The sequence below is a fragment of the Anolis sagrei genome, chromosome 8, assembly GCF_037176765.1.
Source record: "Anolis sagrei isolate rAnoSag1 chromosome 8, rAnoSag1.mat, whole genome shotgun sequence".
Lineage (NCBI taxonomy): Eukaryota > Metazoa > Chordata > Lepidosauria > Squamata > Dactyloidae > Anolis > Anolis sagrei.
In genome coordinates, this window is record NC_090028.1 from 30,137,970 (window position 1) to 30,156,182 (window position 18,213).

Here is an 18,213-nt window from a genome sequence, read left to right on the forward strand (position 1 = left end):
AGTGACGCCATGCCTCTGAGGTAACCGCAGCGCCGCTCGCCGCTCACCTGCGGCGGCCATGGCGAGGGCGAGATGGGGGCGCCTCGAGCAGTGGTGGCTCCCGGCCGGGCCTGGGCCCTGGAGGGCGAAGTGAGCGGAGAGGAGGACGGCGAAGCCGAGGAGGAGCGCCCCGCCGCCATGGCCGCCCTCTGGTGCCTCTTGGGTGAGTCCGCACTTAGGGCATCCACATAGGCTAGGCCTGGGCCAACTTGGGCCCTCCAGGGGGGTTTGGACTTCAACTCCCACAATTCCTAGCAGCCGGTAGGCTGCTAGGAATTGTGGGAGTTGAAGTCCAAACCCCCCTGGAGGGCCCAAGTTGGCCCAGGCCTGGCATAAACAGACAGGCAGCCTCAGAAATGTTGTTGTTGTTATTATTATTATTATTAATAATAATAATAAAAGTAAGATATAAATAAACATATTATTATTAATAATATGTTTATTTATATCCTGCTTTTTCATACCGAGACTCAAAGCAGCTCACAACTAAAATAACAACAACAACAACAATAATAATAATAATTTTATTTCTTATCTGTGGTGTCGTTCGAACACACAATCAATAAACTAGAATAATAATAAACTTTGTTTATATCCCGCCACTTTCCACAGGGACTCACAACACAAAAAAAAATCGAGAGACAGGGCCTTCTCAGTGGTGGCCCCTCGGCTGTGGGACGCCCTTCCCGCAGATATTAGATCTGCCCCCTCCTTCCTGGCGTTCAGGAGAAGAGTGAAGACCCGGCTCTTTGAACAGGCGTTTAATTAAGCAGTGCAATTAATTGATTGATCTTGGAACTTGGAATAATGACGAGGAGATCGGATTATGACTTTACTGATGAGACGTGATGGATTAGTTATATGGATGTATTGATATTATATTGATGTCCTGATGTATTGTTATATTAATGTAGTTGCCTTAGATACTGTTTTAATTGCTAATGTTGTGCACTTTGTATATTGGTTTGGTTGTAAACCGCACGGAGTCGCCTACGGGCTGAGAGAGTGCGGTATACAAATAAAGTAAATAAATAAATAAATAATCAAATCACAACGCACACGTAAGCAGAAACCAAAAAGATAAGACATCATCTTTAACCAATAATCGTAAACAAAAAAAGAATTCAAAAACAATACCACAAAAAATTACTAAAACGATACCACAATAAATACTAATATTATGAATGATGTACAAATGATCGCCTCCATAAGTAAGATAATTAATGTGTTTTTAAACCCAGTACAGTTTTAACCCGTGCATTTATTATTTATTTATTTATAGTATGTTTTATAGTATGTTTTATGTACATACAAAAATAATAATAAACCCACAAGAACTGAACTTTGTTTATATCCCGCCACTTTCCACAAGGACTCACAACATGATCAAATCACAACACACATGTACACAGAAACCAAAAAGGTAAGACATCATCTTTAACCAATAATCGTAAACAAAAAGTAATAATTCAAAAACGATACCACAATAAATACTAAAATGATACCACAATAAATACTAATATTATGAATGATGTATTAGTACTATGCTACAAGGGATTGCCTACATACATTTCTTATCTGTGGTGTCATTCAAACACACAATCAATAAACTAGAATAATAATAAACTTTGTTTATATCCCGCCACTTTCCACAAGGACTCACAACACGATCAAATCACAACGCACACGCAAGCAGAAACCAAAAAGTTAAGACATCATCTATAACCAATAATCGTAAACAAAAAATAATAATTCAAAATTGGTACCACAATAAATAAATGCACAGGTGGATATATAAGCAATATTCATAAAACAACAACAATAATAATTTTATTTCTTATCTGTGTTGTCCTTTGAACACACAGTCAATAAACTAGAATAATCATAAACTTTGTTTATATCCCGCCACTTTCCACAAGGACTCACAACACAGAAACCAAAAAGATAAGGCATCATCTTTAACCAGTAATCGTAAACAAAAAATAATAATTCAAAAACAATACCACAATAAATAAATGCACAGGTGGATATATAACCAATATTCATAAAACAACAATAATAATAATTTTATTTCTTATCTGTGGTGTCGTTCAAACACACAATCAATAAACTAGAATAATAATAAACTTTGTTTATATCCTGCCACTTTCCACAAGGACTCACAACACGATCAAATCACAACGCACACGTAAGCAGAAACCAAAAAGTTAAGACATCATCTATAACCAATAATCATTAAAAAAAAAAAGAATTCAAAAATGATACCACAATAAATACTAATATTATGAACTAGAACTCCCAAATGTCAAGGTGTATTTCCCTTAAACTCCATCTGTGTTCATATTTGGGCATATGGAATATTCGTGCCAAGTTTGGTCCAGATCCATCATTATTTGAGTCCACAGTGCTCTCTGGATGTGGGTGAACAACAATTCCCAAAGTCAAGGTCAATGTCCACCAAACCCTTCCAGTTTTTTCTGTTGGTCATGGGAGCCCTGTGTGCAACGTCTTCGTAGACAGCTGATTCTCTCACACCAGAAGCGACTTGCAGCATGCAATCAAACCACAATAACAACAATAATTATTTATTTATAGCCCACTTATTGGAGTTTATTGGAAAAAAATACATTTCCCAAGTGTATTTTGTCAGACCTATTTACTGCAGCAAACTTATGGATGGTTACCTGTCCGAACGTATTCTCCCCTATGAACCATCTAGATTGTTAAGATCGTCTGGAGGGGCCCTGCTCTCGGTCCCACCAGCCTCACAGGCGCGTCTGGTGGGGACGAGGGACAGGGCCTTCTCGGTTGTGGCCCCTCGGCTCTGGAACTCCCTCCCACTGGAGATCAGAACTGCCCCTTCCATCTTGACGTTCAGAAAACAGATGAAAACTTGGCTATGGAGATTGGCTTTCGACAAGTGAGTCAATATTCTGTGATATGGATGGACGACGACGAATGACAAACAATGAATTTACTGTGACGACTTACCATTGTAATTATGTGATTGCATTTTGCTATTTTAGTGTAATATGTAATATGATGTTTTTAATGACTGTTCGTGATATTACTGTCGGAAACCGGCCCGAGTCCCTCGACAGAGGAGAGAAGACCGGTATACAAAATTGTTAAATAAATAAAAAAAATATTTCTCCACTGTAACCTACACAAAAATTTATTTCACCTTTTGTATTTTGTTTTCAAAACAGTGAATCTCTTCTTGTCTGGGAAAATTCAAAGTGCCATCCCTTCATTAGGTAAGATAAAACTATCCTTCCTACAAGTCCTGTAGTTTCCTTTTCTTGCTTCATCGTTGAACAGTCATTTCCAGTCTTTCCCAAGCTAGTGCTCTCTTATTGGGCTGGGTATATGCCAGCCTGATGGGATTTATAGTGAACACATTTGGGGAGTTCCGTGGTAAGTGGGGCTGTAGCAAAGTATGATGATATGCCAAATGTGTCTTTAAAAAAATTGGTAAATTATGTATTGATTTTTATATCACGGAGAAACATCAGACATTGTCCCCTTAACCCGAGCTAAGCCTAGACTGATGCATTAGTCTCTTAGATATTTAACAGCCCATGTTTGGCAACCCTATCAAGCAGTGAATTGCTGTCCCAATGGGTTGTATATGACAGATGGTCTGGATTTGGCTTCATAATCTATTACAGCTTGTGACATGTCACATGTTTGAATCTTTTTTCCCCTTCATAGTTCACAAATAAAAGCAGCTGAAATTAAAAACTGGTCAATAAATACTACAGTGTTCAAAAGGCATGGGTAAACTTTCTAATTTGGGAGCTGCATGGTGGGCCAGAGTAGAGTGGGCAGGCCGAGAGGGAGGGGCTTCTCCTTTTGCCCCCTCCCTGCCCTCCCCGTCTCCCTGCCCTCCCCGAGTCTCCCTCTTCTCTTCTCGAGGGAGAAAGTGAAGGAAAGTCAGGAAATGTTTGGATCCCAAAAGGGTTGGTCTTGGTCAGGATGAGATGATGGTCTGGAGAGAAAAATCTATCCATTAGACCCCGTATTGCCTACTCCTGATATAGAATCCTAGAGTTGGAAGAGACCTCCAAGGGCCATCCAGTCCAACCCCTTGCCATGCAAGAAGGCACAATCAAAACATTCCCAATAGACCGTCTCTGCAGAAAAGCCTCCAGAGAAGGAGAATCCACCACACTCCCAGGCAACCCATGCCACTCTCCAGGAAGTTCTTCCTAATCTTTTCAGTTGAATCTCTTTCCCTGCCATTTGAAACCCTTGCACCCTTGTGTCTGGGTCTCTAGAACAGCAGAACATCAGCTTTTCCTCCCCCCTCAATGGGACACGTTTTTAAAGTCTTGAAACATGGTTTTTATGTTCCCTCTCAACCTTCTCTTATACCAGCTAAACATCCCCCAGAAGGAAAGGTTGAAGGAAAAAGAGAAGGAAGGAAGGAAGGAAGAAAGGGTGGAAGAGCAGGATGGAAGGAAGAAAAGGTGGAAGAGAATGGAGGAATGAAAGGGAGGGAGGGAGGAAAGAGAGAAGGAAGAAAAGATAAAAGGTGGAAAGAAGGAAGGACCACGGGGTGGAAGAGAAGGATGAAAGGAAGGAAGGGAAGGAGGGGGGAAAGAGGGAAGGAGGGAAGGGAAGGATGGAAGGAATGAGAGAGAGGGAAAGAGGGAGGAAAGAGGGAAGAAGGAAGGACCAAAGAGTGGAAGGGAAGGATGGAAGGAATGAGGAAGAGGGAGAGAGGGAAGGAGGGAGGAAAGAAAGAGGGAAAGAAGGAAGTACCAAAGGGTGGAAGGGAAGGATGAAAGGAAGGAAGGGAAGGAGGGAGGAAGGGTGAAAGGGAAGGATGGAAGGAAGGAGAAAGAGGGAGGAAAGAGGGAAATAAGGAAGGACCAAAGGGTGGAAGGGAAGTATGGAAGGAAGGAAGGGAAGGAGGGGGGAAGTGTGAAGGAGGGAAGGGAAGGATGGAAGGAATGCGAGAGGGGAAGAGGGAAGAAGGAAGGACCAAAGAGTGGAAGGGAACGATGAAGGGGAGGATGGAAGGAAGGAAAGGAAGGAGGCAGGATAGGAGGAAGGGAAGGATATAAGAGTGGAAGGGAAGGAAAGATGAAAGTAGAAAGCGGGAAGGAAGGAGGAAGGAAAGAGAGAAGGAAGGATAGGATGGAGAGGGCCTGAGAAAAGAGTCCAAGGGGCCGCATCTGGCCCTTGATCTGGGTTTGCCCATACCCGCTTTAGAACAAGAAGGATGACAGCTTTGGAAAACATTATCTTAGGGCCCTTCCACGATGCCCTTTATCCCAGGATCTGATCCCAGATTATCTGTCTTAAATTGGAATGTATGAGTTCCCACTGCTAGATAACCTGGAATAAACAAATAATCTGGGATCAGATCCTGGGATATAGGGGCAGTGTGGAAGGGCCCCCAAGTGTCTTATTTTTGCTTCTGATTTTCTTCTGATTGTTAGATCTGAGGGTTTTCCATTTTCTCAGGGCAGAGTGCTGCAAAGTCTTTATCATGTTCTTTTGGCAGGCTCATTTAGAGCTATTGATCCTCTCCTATAAGATGTCTGTTGAACTGCATGTAACCCAGAAAACCAGGTAGTTTAGTGAAGGGGCAGAAGGGGTGGAAAAGGGCAATGGAAGGTAACGCTGTCAAGAGCTGTCGTGACGAAGAATGCATTTAACTTTTGACACTTAGCATTTCTGTTGTTTTCTTCAGCTGCTTGCAGCGGGAAACTAGAGCAGCACACAGAACGCCGTGGGGTGATTTACAGCCCTTCTTGGCCCCTGAACTACCCTCCAGCCACCAACTGCAGCTGGTACATCCAAGGCGATCGTGGAGATGTGATTACTATTAGGTAGGATGAATCTTTTTTTTTTTTTGGGGGGGGGGTGGATTTGTTGGTTACATCATTTTAGCTTGAGTGTGGTAGGCGAACTGTATTGGTGTGTGAAAAAACTTTATTCTGTGCCTCCCTCAAAGAAATAAGCATTTGTTTAGACTTCACAAAACTTCTGTTAAATAGAATGTGCTCATAGATGGTAACAGAGTTTGAATTGTATTTGTTGTACTATTGTTTTGTTGAGACCTTGGCCTTTGTAAGCCGCATCGAGTCCTTCGGGAGATGCTAGTGGGGTACAAATAAAGTTAATAAATAATAAATAAGTCAATCAGAGGACTGCTTCACCTGTAAATAGGGATTGGTTGTCATGAATTTGTCTTCTTCCCCTTTCCTCCTCCCTTCCTATAATGGTTTGCATGAAAAATATATTTTACACCTGGGGAGTGTAAGAGGTCTAAAATAAACATTTTAATAATAAATAAATACCATATATACTCAAGTATAAACCAAGTTTTTCAGGCTGAAAAAGCCCCCCTCGACCTCTACTTGAGTCAAGGTTATTTATTTTTTTACTCTGCTATTATTATTTTTTATTACATGTATTATTTTACTCTATTGTTGTTGTTATTATTATTATTATTACATTTGTTATTTATTACATGTATTATTTTACTCTATTATTATTATTACATTTATTTATTTATTTATTTATTTATTAGATGCACTTATTGACCGCCATTCTCAGCCCTTACAGGCGACTCATGGCGGTGTACAGTACACATAAAAAGACAGTTACAGAGGCCAGTATCAACAACATATGACTATACAACAAATACAAACTACATAAAAATCCGCTTCGTCTCTTAGTAGAATCATAGCCAGTCTCATTTTCCTTATACCATTCCAGTTCTCATTACCATAATGTTGTTGCTTAGCACTTAATTAAATGCCCTCTCGAACAGCCAGGTCTTAAGGCTTTTTTGAAAGGACATGAGGGAGGGCGCCTGTCTGATGTGTGCTGGGAGAGTGTTCCACAGCCGGGGGGCCACCACCGAGAAGGCCCTCTCCCTCGTCCCCGCCAGCCGTGCCTGTGATGCAGGCAGGATCGAGAGAAGGGCCTCCCCAGACGATCTCAAGGTCCTCGTGGGCTCGTAGGCCAAGATGCGGTCAGAAAGGTATTTTGGGCCGGAACCGTTTAGGGCTTTGTAGGCCAAGACCAGCACCTTGAATTGGGTCCGGTAGCAAATCGGCAGCCAGTGGAGCTGTTATTTTTCTCTATGATTATAGTTTTTATATTTATTATTTTATTCTATTTATTATATTACATTTATTATTTTCTCTATTACTGTTATTATTACATTTATTATTTTACTCTATTTATCATTTTACTCTATTATTATTTTATTACATGTATTGTTTTATTCTCTTTATTGTTGTAATTTTACATTATTATTTTACTCTTATTATTATTTCATTTATTACTTTATTACTACTGTTATTATTACATTTCCATTATTTTACTCTATTATTGTTTTCAGAAGATTAGAGAGAAATGAAGACTGTTTTAAAATGATAGCCAGCTCAAGTAAACATCCCATCTCAATGTTTTGATGAAGGCTTTCATGGCCGGAATCATTGGTTTGCTGTGAGTTTTCCAGGCTGTATGGCCATGTTCCAGAAGCATTTCTTCCACATCTATGGCAGGCATCTTCAGAGGGGAATTATAGACAGGAAACAACCAGGGCTAGCTATCAAGTCCTATCAAAGGATTCCTCCAGGTAGGAAGCAGGAAGCAGCCAGGCTCTTTCTCCCACCCTGGACATTCCACAGATACATCACTTGCCTAGTTTCCAACAGACCTCACAACCTCTGAGGATACCTGCCGTAGATGTGGGTGAAATATCAGGAGAGAATGCTTCTGGAACATGGCCATACTGCCTGGAAAACTCACAGTAACCGAATTCCAACTCAATGCGTCCCGACTGTCTTTCACAACGAGAGATTATCTGACTTGCCTTGGATCCCTTTCCCTTCTGCCTTCAGAAGAAGGCACGGGGCCTTTCTCATTTAGGCCCATTGTGCCGAGCGTAATGCCAATAACGGGGCTGGGAATACAACCAAGGCCGCCTGACTTCCCACACTCTTGTTCTAAACCATTAAGCCAAAGTTTTTTAATGAGCTAATTAAGACTTCAGCTGTGTTCACAGTCTGCCTTCAGTGAGAGAAAGTAACAAAACAGCAGTGACTTTTCCTTTAATTGGTTGATACAGTTACTGTATTGATGACTTTCATAACGATTTTCCCTGGACTTCTATTGTATTTGCTGGCAGTGAAGTTAGGTTTCCAGCTTCTGCTGGTTCTCAAATATTTGATTAAGGGCTGGAATCTTTTGAATGATTAATCAAAGGAATTTTGTTGATTAATTGGGAGAGGGTTTTTTTAAAAAGTGGCTAAGGGCACCCTTTGTTTTCTATACCCTTTTGAGTCTGGAACAAGAGAGATAATATTAAACCTGGCCTCTCTTTCCAGAGATAGCAGCTCTGAGGTTAATGTTAGGTAGGTCTTCCAGAGGTCAACTTTAATCAAAGTACTGTATTGAGTAGTAGAAACTTTAGTAAATGTTTCCTTTTTTTCTTCCCAGGAACAGAGTGCTAACATTATACCACTAGTAGTAAAAGGAAAGCCCACCATTTAAGTGCAGCTTGAAAACAATAATACAAATACATTTGGTTACAATAAGTGCAGGAGCTTTTGTAGGAGTCAGGTGCTAAATCAGTTCTGTATTTTGGCCTTATCTTTGAAGGGCTTTCTATTCTACCCTTGCAGAAGGTCCAGCTCCTTGAATGACTCATTTAAGTTTTCGAACTAAAAACTGGAACAGTTTGATGACAACTAACATCAGGGCCAAATGCTCCATGGAATAATGGTGAAAGTACTTGATCAGTGAAGGATGTTGGGCGAGTGGGCTTATTAACAAAGGACCCTCCCCATAAACATATAGCAGCAGCGTGACCCAACACCAGTAGCCCAAAGTAATAAAAAGAACAAAAACACACAAACCAATGTTTTATCTTCCTTAGGAGGCTAATCTTTGTAGTAAAATAATATGGTTGCACTATTTACAAGAACAAAGTTTCCACAACACAAATAAAGTCCTTTCTACTTCCTTCTTTGCTTCCACGCTGGGCTTCTTTCTCATGCAGATAAACAGCTTTGCTTTCAGAGCCTCCTCTCACACTGAAGTTAACGGGAACTACACAGAGAAGCTTTTTACACACAGCAGCCTTCACACTGCAGCTTTACACACGATGACCTTTAACCTGAGGCTTTTCACACCAAGCTTTCTCATACTGAGGCCTGCTGACACTGAGGCCTACCTCATACTGAGGTCTTTCTCACACTGAAGGCTCTGTCAGACTTCCACCATCCTTGGGCTGTGGGGAGAAAGGCTGGGAGGCCGACCATCTCAAAAACTAGAGCTGACAGGGGCAAACCAGTGCCATTTTTGGCATTGGTGGGTGAAATATAGCCAGAAACAAGTCTAATATTTGAGGCACCAAGATGTGTATTATATCTTAGCTGGCTAAATTATACTGAAAAGAGCATAACGGTAAGTTCCCAAATGAGACTCTATTGGAAAAAATAGAATGGCACTTGATACAGTGGTTCAATAAAGCTTTATGAGTTTCTTATATGTAATGAGACAGAAAATATAGAAGCGCTAATGATGTGCTTACCATTGGGTGAGTGGATTTATTAACAAAAGACCCTCATAAATGTACAGCAGAGTAACCTAGCAGCAGCATCGTGACCCAACACCAGTAGTACAAAGTGATAAAAAGAACAAAAATACAGAGACCAATGTTATTTCTTCCATTATTTATAGCAAAATAATATGGTTGCACTATTTACAAGAACAAGGTTTCCATAACACAAATAAAGTCATTTATACTTCCTTCTTTGCTTCCATGCTGGGCTTCTTTCTTATGCAGACAAACATAGTTGCTCTCACAGAGCATCCTTTCACACTTATTTACTTCGTATCAAAACATTGCATAAATTAGCATAAAACCGATAAAATTAGAAGGAGCTCAGGTGGCTAAATATCTTTTGACCAAAAATGGGCAACAGCAATGGCATTGTCTGTAGCCTCCAACAATTCTTCCTCTGTACATGAGGCAGGGCATAGTGGACAAGCATACAGATGTGGAGTTGTTTGTTCTGCTCTATAGTCACAGTCACGCTCTCACACTGAAATTACACAGGAGCTTCACATAGTAGCTTTTCACACAGCTTCTCTCACACTGAGGTTTACCTCACACTTTTCATGATGACACTAGATTTGGCCACTAACTTAACAGGCTTCGGCCTACTCAGTCTCCTCAGGACGACAGTAGCTTTGGCTCACTGACTCTTAACAGGTTTTGGCCTACTCACTCTTTCAGTGCTTGACTCTTTTGTAATCAAAAATACCCAGTTAATATTTAATATTTCTGACAAAACATTTCACTGGTGATGCTCCACATTCCCTGAATAGAGTAGTGAAGAAAAATAAATAAACTCATGTTGGGGAGTTGAACTGAGGCGCTTCTACTCAGAGGTCACCTCCCGATCTCCTGGGGTACAAGCTGTTGGGCAAGTGGATTTATTAACAAATGCCCCTCCTCATAAATGCACAGCAGAGAGTAACTTATCAGCACCAGTAGCCCAAAGTGACAAAAGAACAAGAATACACAGAACAGTGTTATCTCCTCCATAGGAGGGTTTTCTTTGTAGTAAAATAATATTGCACTATTTTCAACAACAGACTTTCCATAACATAAGTAAACAAATACACAGCAACCTTCACACTAGAGGTTTCTCACAGGAGGCTTTATACACAAGGCCTTTGACCTGGAGCTTTTCTCTGAAGCTTCTCACACTAGGCTTTCCTCATACTGTGAGGCCTACCTCACAGAGAAGCCTCATCACATAGACTGAGGCATTCCGTCACTGAGGCAAACTAACACTAACAAGTTTTGGCCTCTCCTCAGAGTGACGCTAGCTTTGGCCCACTAACTTTAACAGACTTCAGCCTACTAACTCTTTCAGTACTTGACTCACATTTTTGTAATCAAAAATACCCAGTTAATTTTTAATATTTCTGATAAAGAAGTGACCAGCACTGTGTTCTTTCTGCAGTAATCTGTCTTTAAGGTGACTTTGAAATCCTAGTGATGTGCTTTCTGCCTTTGAGATCTGAACTGAATCTACTTTCCCTGTAATAACTGCATTTTTTATTAAGCATGTATCTCTGAAGTTAAGTCGCACTCTTTTCTCACACACACACACACACCTCTGTTTCTTTTTTTTTGGCAGTTTTAAGAACTTTGACTTGGAGGAGTCCCCCAAATGCTCGGCCGACTGGCTGATGATCGGACCGTCTTCCAAGCGGGAGGAATACCGGGTCTGCGGCTCCTTCATCCCGCCTTCCTTCATTTCTGCAAGGGATCACATCTGGATATTTTTCCATTCAGATTCATCAAGTTCGGGGCAGGCGCAGGGATTTCGCCTTTCTTACATTCGAGGTAGGTAAAAACTGCCTCCAGCTTGAATTAATACACTGATAATCCATTATTACTTGGTTACCTGCACTCATGTATTTTGTTCTTTGTATTTATTTATTTAGAGTATTTATATTCCACCCTTCTCACCCCGCAGGAGACTCAGGGCGGATTACAATGTACATATGCATGGCAGACATTCAGTGCCATAGACACACAACATATATAGACAGACACTCAGGGGCTATTTTGATGAGGATATTCTGGCCATCAGGGGAGCTGTCACTTCACTGCCCATTTGTGACACTGATGAAGTACTTCCTCATTCTTTGCATGCTTGCTGGAGATTTTTATGGCCTCGTAAATTAGTTAAATTAGTCCCCTGCATGAGCGGTACCTAAATTTCCTAGTTTTGTAAATTTTTTACTGTATTTTATCTTGTGGGGCATTGATTGCCAAATGTAAACTGCCTCTAGTCGCCTTTGGGCTGAGAGAGGCGGTATACAAGTATAGTAAGTAAGTAAGTAAATACATAAATAATAAATAAAGTGGCATAGGAAAATGGAACGACGACAGTGAGACCAGACAACGTTTAATAAGGAGACACTATGAATTTATATTTTATTGATTTGTTTAGTTTTTATTATATGTTATGTTTTTAATTGTATTTATGATATTGTAAGCATTGAATTTTACCCTGTCAACCATCTTGAGTCGCCTACAGGCTGAGAAAGGCAGTATACAAATACCGTAAATAAAATAAAATAAAATAAAATAAAATAAAAGCCTTGTCAGGTGACCTTGGTCAAATCACCCTCTCAGCTCTAGAGGAAGGCAGTGGCAAGCCTGTTTGGAGTTAGTCTTGTTAAGAAAACCTTGTGCTTGCTGAGGTTTCTAACATTTGTCTCTCTTTTTGCAGGAAAAGTTGGCCAGCCCAATTGCCAGTCTGATGAGTATCATTGCCTGAATGGCAAATGCATCCCAGGCACATGGAAATGCAATTCCATGGACGAATGTGGCGACAACTCGGACGAGAAGAACTGCACTGTTCCCCCAACAGAGCCACAGTCCAGCATCTGTCCTTCTGGAACTTTCCAATGTAGCGCAGCCCGTTCCACCAAATGTTTATTGAATGAATTGAAATGTAATGCAGTTAAAGACTGCAGCGACGGCTCCGATGAAGAAAATTGCCCCGATCTTTCCTGTGGGAAACGGCTTGGGAACTTCTATGGGTCTTTCGCTTCCCCGGATTTGTTTCGCTCGGATCACAGCCGGGCGGATCTGCGCTGCACGTGGTTCGTGGACACGCAAGACAACCGCCACGTCCTCCTTCAGCTCGACTTGCAGCTCGGGTACAATGATTACATCAAGGTGTATGACGGCTTAGGGGAGAAAGGGGATAAACTTATGCAAACGCTTTCATATCACAATAACAGGCACTCGGTCAGCCTGGAGTCCTCCAAGGGCCAAATGACGATAGCATATCACGCCCGGTCAAAGAGCACCGGTCACGGCTTCAATGCAACTTACCAGGTAAAAGGCTATTGCCTTCCTTGGGAGCATCCTTGCGGCAACGATGAGGAATGCTACACTGACAAGCAGCGTTGTGATGGATGGTGGCACTGCCCCAATGGCAAAGACGAAGACGATTGCCCTGCCTGCCAGAAGAACGAATACCCCTGCGAAGGAAACAGCGGCATGTGCTATGCATTACCCGAACGTTGCAACAATCAAAAGAGCTGTCCTGATGGCTCAGATGAGAAGAATTGCTTCACGTGCCAACCTGGCAACTTCCACTGTGGCACCAACCTGTGCATTTTTGAAACGTGGCGCTGCGACGGACAGGAAGATTGCCAGGACGGAAGCGACGAGCACAACTGCCTGGTGACTGTGCCAAGGAAGGTCATCACGGCGGCGCTCATTGGGAGCCTGGTCTGTGGGTTGCTGCTAGTCATCGCCTTGGGATGTGCCTTCAAGCTGTACTCACTGAGAACCAGGGAATACAGGTGGACATTGTTTCTTCTTTGCCTTCAGTTAGGTAGGGTTTTTTCCTCTTGGCAAAGGATAGGATGGGCTTTTTGAAGTGCAAAAAAGGATTACAAGTGTCTTACTATTACTTTTAAGAAAATACCATACCTAGTGGTGGTTAAAATAGCTAATGCAATTCTGGACTGCATTAATGGGAATATTTATTTATTTATGACATTTATATCCTGCCCTTCTCGTCCCGAAGGGGTCTCAGAGTGCCTTGCAAGTTATATGTACATACAATATATTTTATTATTAGCATAGCACAATATAAGTATTATATATTACTATATTGGAGTATTATTTATTTAAAGATTTATATTCCACCCTTCTCACCCAGAAGGAGACTCAGGGCGGAGCACAACATAAATATGGCAAACATTCGATGCCGAAATAAAAACAAACTAAATGTACATAAACTATACAACTACACTGTAATATTATTAGTAATATTACATGTAATATATAGTATACAATAATATTGTATTATTAGTATTATATTGCATTGTATTTTAATATTATTATCAATATTATATGTACATTATATTATATTAGCATAGCACAATATTAGTATTATATATTACTATATTGTACTATAGCACTATACTGCAATATTATTAGTAATATTACATGTAATGTATCATATATAATGATTATATTTTATATAGTATTATTAGTATTGTATTGTATTACATTATAATATTATCATCACTATTATATGTATATACAATATCTTATATTATTAGCATAGCACAATATTAGTATTATATATTACTATATTGTACTATATCACTATACTGCAATATTATTAGTAATATTACATGTAATGTATCATATATAATGATTATAGTATTATTAGTATTGTATTGTATTACATTATAATATTATTATCACTATTATATGTATATACAATATATTATATTATTAGCATAGCACAATATTAGTATTATTTATTACTATATTGTACTATACCACTATACAATATTGTATTTTTGTATAATATTATCAATATTGCAGTATAGTAGTATAATACAATATAGCAATATATAATATAGTACAATATAGTAATCTGTAATACTAATATTGTGCTATGCTAATAATATATTAGTATTATATATTATTATATTTTACTATACCACTATACTGCGATATTATTAGTAATATTACATATAATATATGATGTACAATTATTATATTGTATTATTAGTAGTATTATATTGTATTCCAATATAATATTATTATCAATATTATATGTATATACAATATATACATATATTATAATATATGTATTATATATTATAATAATATAATATATTATTAGCATAGCACAATATTGGTATTATATATTACTATATTTTTGCTAGAATATAGTGTTTAGATCGAGGGAAGTAATATAATTGCTCTGTTAAAGGTGTGGAAGCAACCTAGAAGCCAAATTTTCCAAAATCAAATTATCACCAGGACAGAAAGTGAGGTGAAATCTTTGGAAAAGGGGTACAGACAGCAGAGGAAATCCCACAGGGGTATTCACCCCTCCCTTTCTTATCCAAAGCTAAGAAATGTGTGTGTGTGTGTGTGTGTGTGTGTGTGTGTATATAATATGGCTGGAGTTACACTGAAAAAATGTACCTGTTCCAACTTACAGACAAATTCAACTTGAGAACAAACCTACAGAAGATCTCTTGTTGGTAACTTGGGGACTGCCTGTATATGAGAGTGTAGATGGGGTCCCAGATACTGAATCGGGCCCACATGGCAGCCTGATTCTCTAAGCCACTTCCCAGATGGCAGGTAATCCCCACTTCCAGTTCAAGAGAGATATTGACAAGCTGGAATGTGTCCAGAGGAGGGCGACTAAAATGATCAAGGGTCTGGAGAACAAGCCCTATGAGGAGCGGCTTAGGGAACTGGGCATGTTTAGCCTGAAGAAGAGAAGGCTGAGAGGAGATATGATAGCCATGTATAAATATGTGAGAGGAAGCCACAGGGAGGAAGGAGCAAGCTTGTTTTCTGCTTCCTTGGAGACTAGGACGCGGAACAATGGCTTCAAACTACAAGAGAGGAGATTCCATCTGAACATTAGGAAGAACTTCCTGACTGTGAGAGCCGTTCAGCAGTGGAACTCTCTGCCCCGGAGTGTGGTGGAGGCTCCTTCTTTGGAAGCTTTTAAGCAGAGGCTGGATGGCCATCTGTCAGGGGTGATTTGAATGCAATATTCCTGCTTCTTGGCAGGGGGTTGGACTGGATGGCCCATGAGGTCTCTTCCAACTCTGTGATTCTATGATTCTATGATTCCAGCCACATCAAACAGGGTTCAACGGTATTGCTGTGCACAGACCATAACAGAACACACACATACACACACACCCCGGTGTTGTGTCTGTTGACAGACAGCAGTGACACAAGAGGCGGGGGGTCAGGAATAATAATAATAATCATCATCATCATCCTCTATATAAATAAAAATGTAATATTAGTTTGTGGGATTGACATAACTCAAAAACCACTGGACGAATTGACACCAAATTTGGACACAAGACACCTATCAGGCTACTGAGTGACTATCATTCATAAAAACACTGAAAAACACAGTGGAATGGACTTAAAAAGTTATAAAAACAAAAAGATGCTACAGCGCATGCGCAAAAACAACTCCCCCGGCAAAAACACACACACACAATAGCATATCCACATTCTCTTCCGGACTACAGCTCCCAGCATCCCATAGACCAGGGCCTTTAGGAGAGGAGGATGATCCAAATGCGCTGCTTCCAAGCTGCAAACTTTCTTCTCCTTGGATTTCTTTGAGAGCATCCCAATCCCTGCATATTTCCTATTCCTGAACTCCCAGCAATCCTCCAGATAGATAAGATAGATAGATTAGATAGAGATAGGCAGGTAGATCGATTAATCAGGAGGACTGATGGGATTTGCAGTCCAAGAATAGGTAGAGAAGGAAGACCGGGGAGAAAGAGGAAGGGAAAGAAAAGGGGGGAAGGAAGGGAATAAGAAGAGAAGGAAGGAAGGAGAGAAGGGAAAAAAAGGGGGGGGGGGAAAGGAAGGATGGAAAGGGAGGGAAGAAGGATGGAAAGAGGGAGGGAAGGTTGGCCACAGCAACGCGTGGCAGGTACAGCTAATAATAATAATAATAATAATAATAATAATAATAATAATAATTCACTCTATCTCCCTGAGAGGACTCAGAGTGGATAGATAGGCAAACACTGAATACCTTTTAATACAGTGAAATAACAATGACACAAATACATAGAACAAAGGTAAAGGCTTCTCTTTTCATCTCCGGCTTCTGGAAGTGATGCTGTACTCTGGCCATGGGAAGGTACTTGTTTTCCATTTCCAAGCTGAGGAGCCTGTTGCCCGTAGACACCGCCTGGTTGTGTTGCTGGTATAGCTGCATAGGTGCCTTTATTACCAAGTGGCAGGCCCGTAGCCAGGATTTGATTCGGGGGGGGGGAGGGGGGGCTGAGTGAAAGAGGGTCTACTCTAGCAAACCTTTTGCATTGTTACCCCAATACCCCCATGCATATGGGATATATTGAGCATGGTGATCAGATCATGATATGAATAAACATAACAGTTTGAATAATGTACCAGTAAGTCCTTCTCGCGGACCACCATGATAATTTCGAGGGAGGGGCTGAATACCCTCAAGCCCCCCCCCCCCCCCAGTTACATGCCTGCCAAGTGTTACCGACTGAGCTACTCAAATTTGCATGTTTTCAAACTGCTAGGTTGGCAGGAGCTCAAAGTAACAGAGGGAGCTCATCCCGACCCATGGCTTCGAACTGCCAACCTTTAGGTCAGCAAATTCAACAGTTTAACCCAGGGGAAAGTCACATTAATTCAGATCAGTCCTGTGCGGCACTTAGTCGCCACCGGACTGATCCCACCTCATACTGTTCTAAGCATTGTGATGTTGGTTACCTTTGTCATTATTCCTTGGGTCATTGGCAGATGCAGAGCTAAGAGATTCTGCTGCTCTGTCCCTTCTATTTAGATTTGATTGTTTTCTTCCTCCCCCTCTGATTCCAGGGCGTTTGAGACCCAGATGACGCGCCTCGAAGCCGAGTTTGTCAGGCGTGAAGCTCCTCCTTCCTATGGGCAGCTGATTGCGCAAGGGCTCATCCCGCCAGTAGAAGACTTTCCTGTTTACAATGCCTCACAAGTAAATGACACTGGTTATCGTCACCTACTATTCCATTGCAATGTAGTAGGAAATTTAGAATGGCTTTCCATACAGTACATTTGCTCAAGATGGCATTTGCACTCAATGCCTCTCCATTGTTTGGAAATTTGCAAGAAAGGAATGCAGTTTTTAGAGGGGTAGTTTGATATTTTGTTTTTTTTTCTTGTTGAAATCATTTAAATGAAAAAGCCAATGACAGCTTCAGTTCTGAATACTAGCTTTGATGGGGGGTTTAATTGGTACCACTGAGGGCTAAGTCACAGTCCCTCAAACTGTTGGAGGGCCGGATTATAATTTGAAAAAAAACATGACTGAATTCCTATGCGCACTGCACATATCTTATTTGTACAATAATTAAAATTCAATAATTAAAATGAAGAACAATATTAACAAATATAAACTTATTAGTATTTCAATGGGAAGTGTGGGCCTCCTTTTGGCTGATGAGATAGGATTGTTGTTGTTGTTGTTGTTGTGTGCTTTCAAGTCGTTTTAGACTTAGGTTGACCCTGAGCGAGGGCTGGGTAAATGACCTCGGAGGGCCGTATTCGGCCCCCGGGCTGTAGTT

General features: G+C 40.7%; 1 protein-coding gene across 1 annotated transcript in view; it reads left to right on the plus strand.

Moving 5' to 3' along the window:
* LRP3 (LDL receptor related protein 3) overlaps positions 1-18,213 on the plus strand; it is a 28,755-nt gene continuing 10,542 nt past the window's right edge. Inside the window, exons 1-6 of the mRNA XM_067471107.1 lie at positions 1-202; positions 3,249-3,296; positions 5,744-5,882; positions 11,226-11,434; positions 12,330-13,416; positions 17,492-17,624. Coding sequence (XP_067327208.1) covers positions 73-202; positions 3,249-3,296; positions 5,744-5,882; positions 11,226-11,434; positions 12,330-13,416; positions 17,492-17,624 — 1,746 coding nt within the window. The 5' untranslated portion in view covers positions 1-72. The remainder of the gene's footprint in view (positions 203-3,248; positions 3,297-5,743; positions 5,883-11,225; positions 11,435-12,329; positions 13,417-17,491; positions 17,625-18,213) is intronic.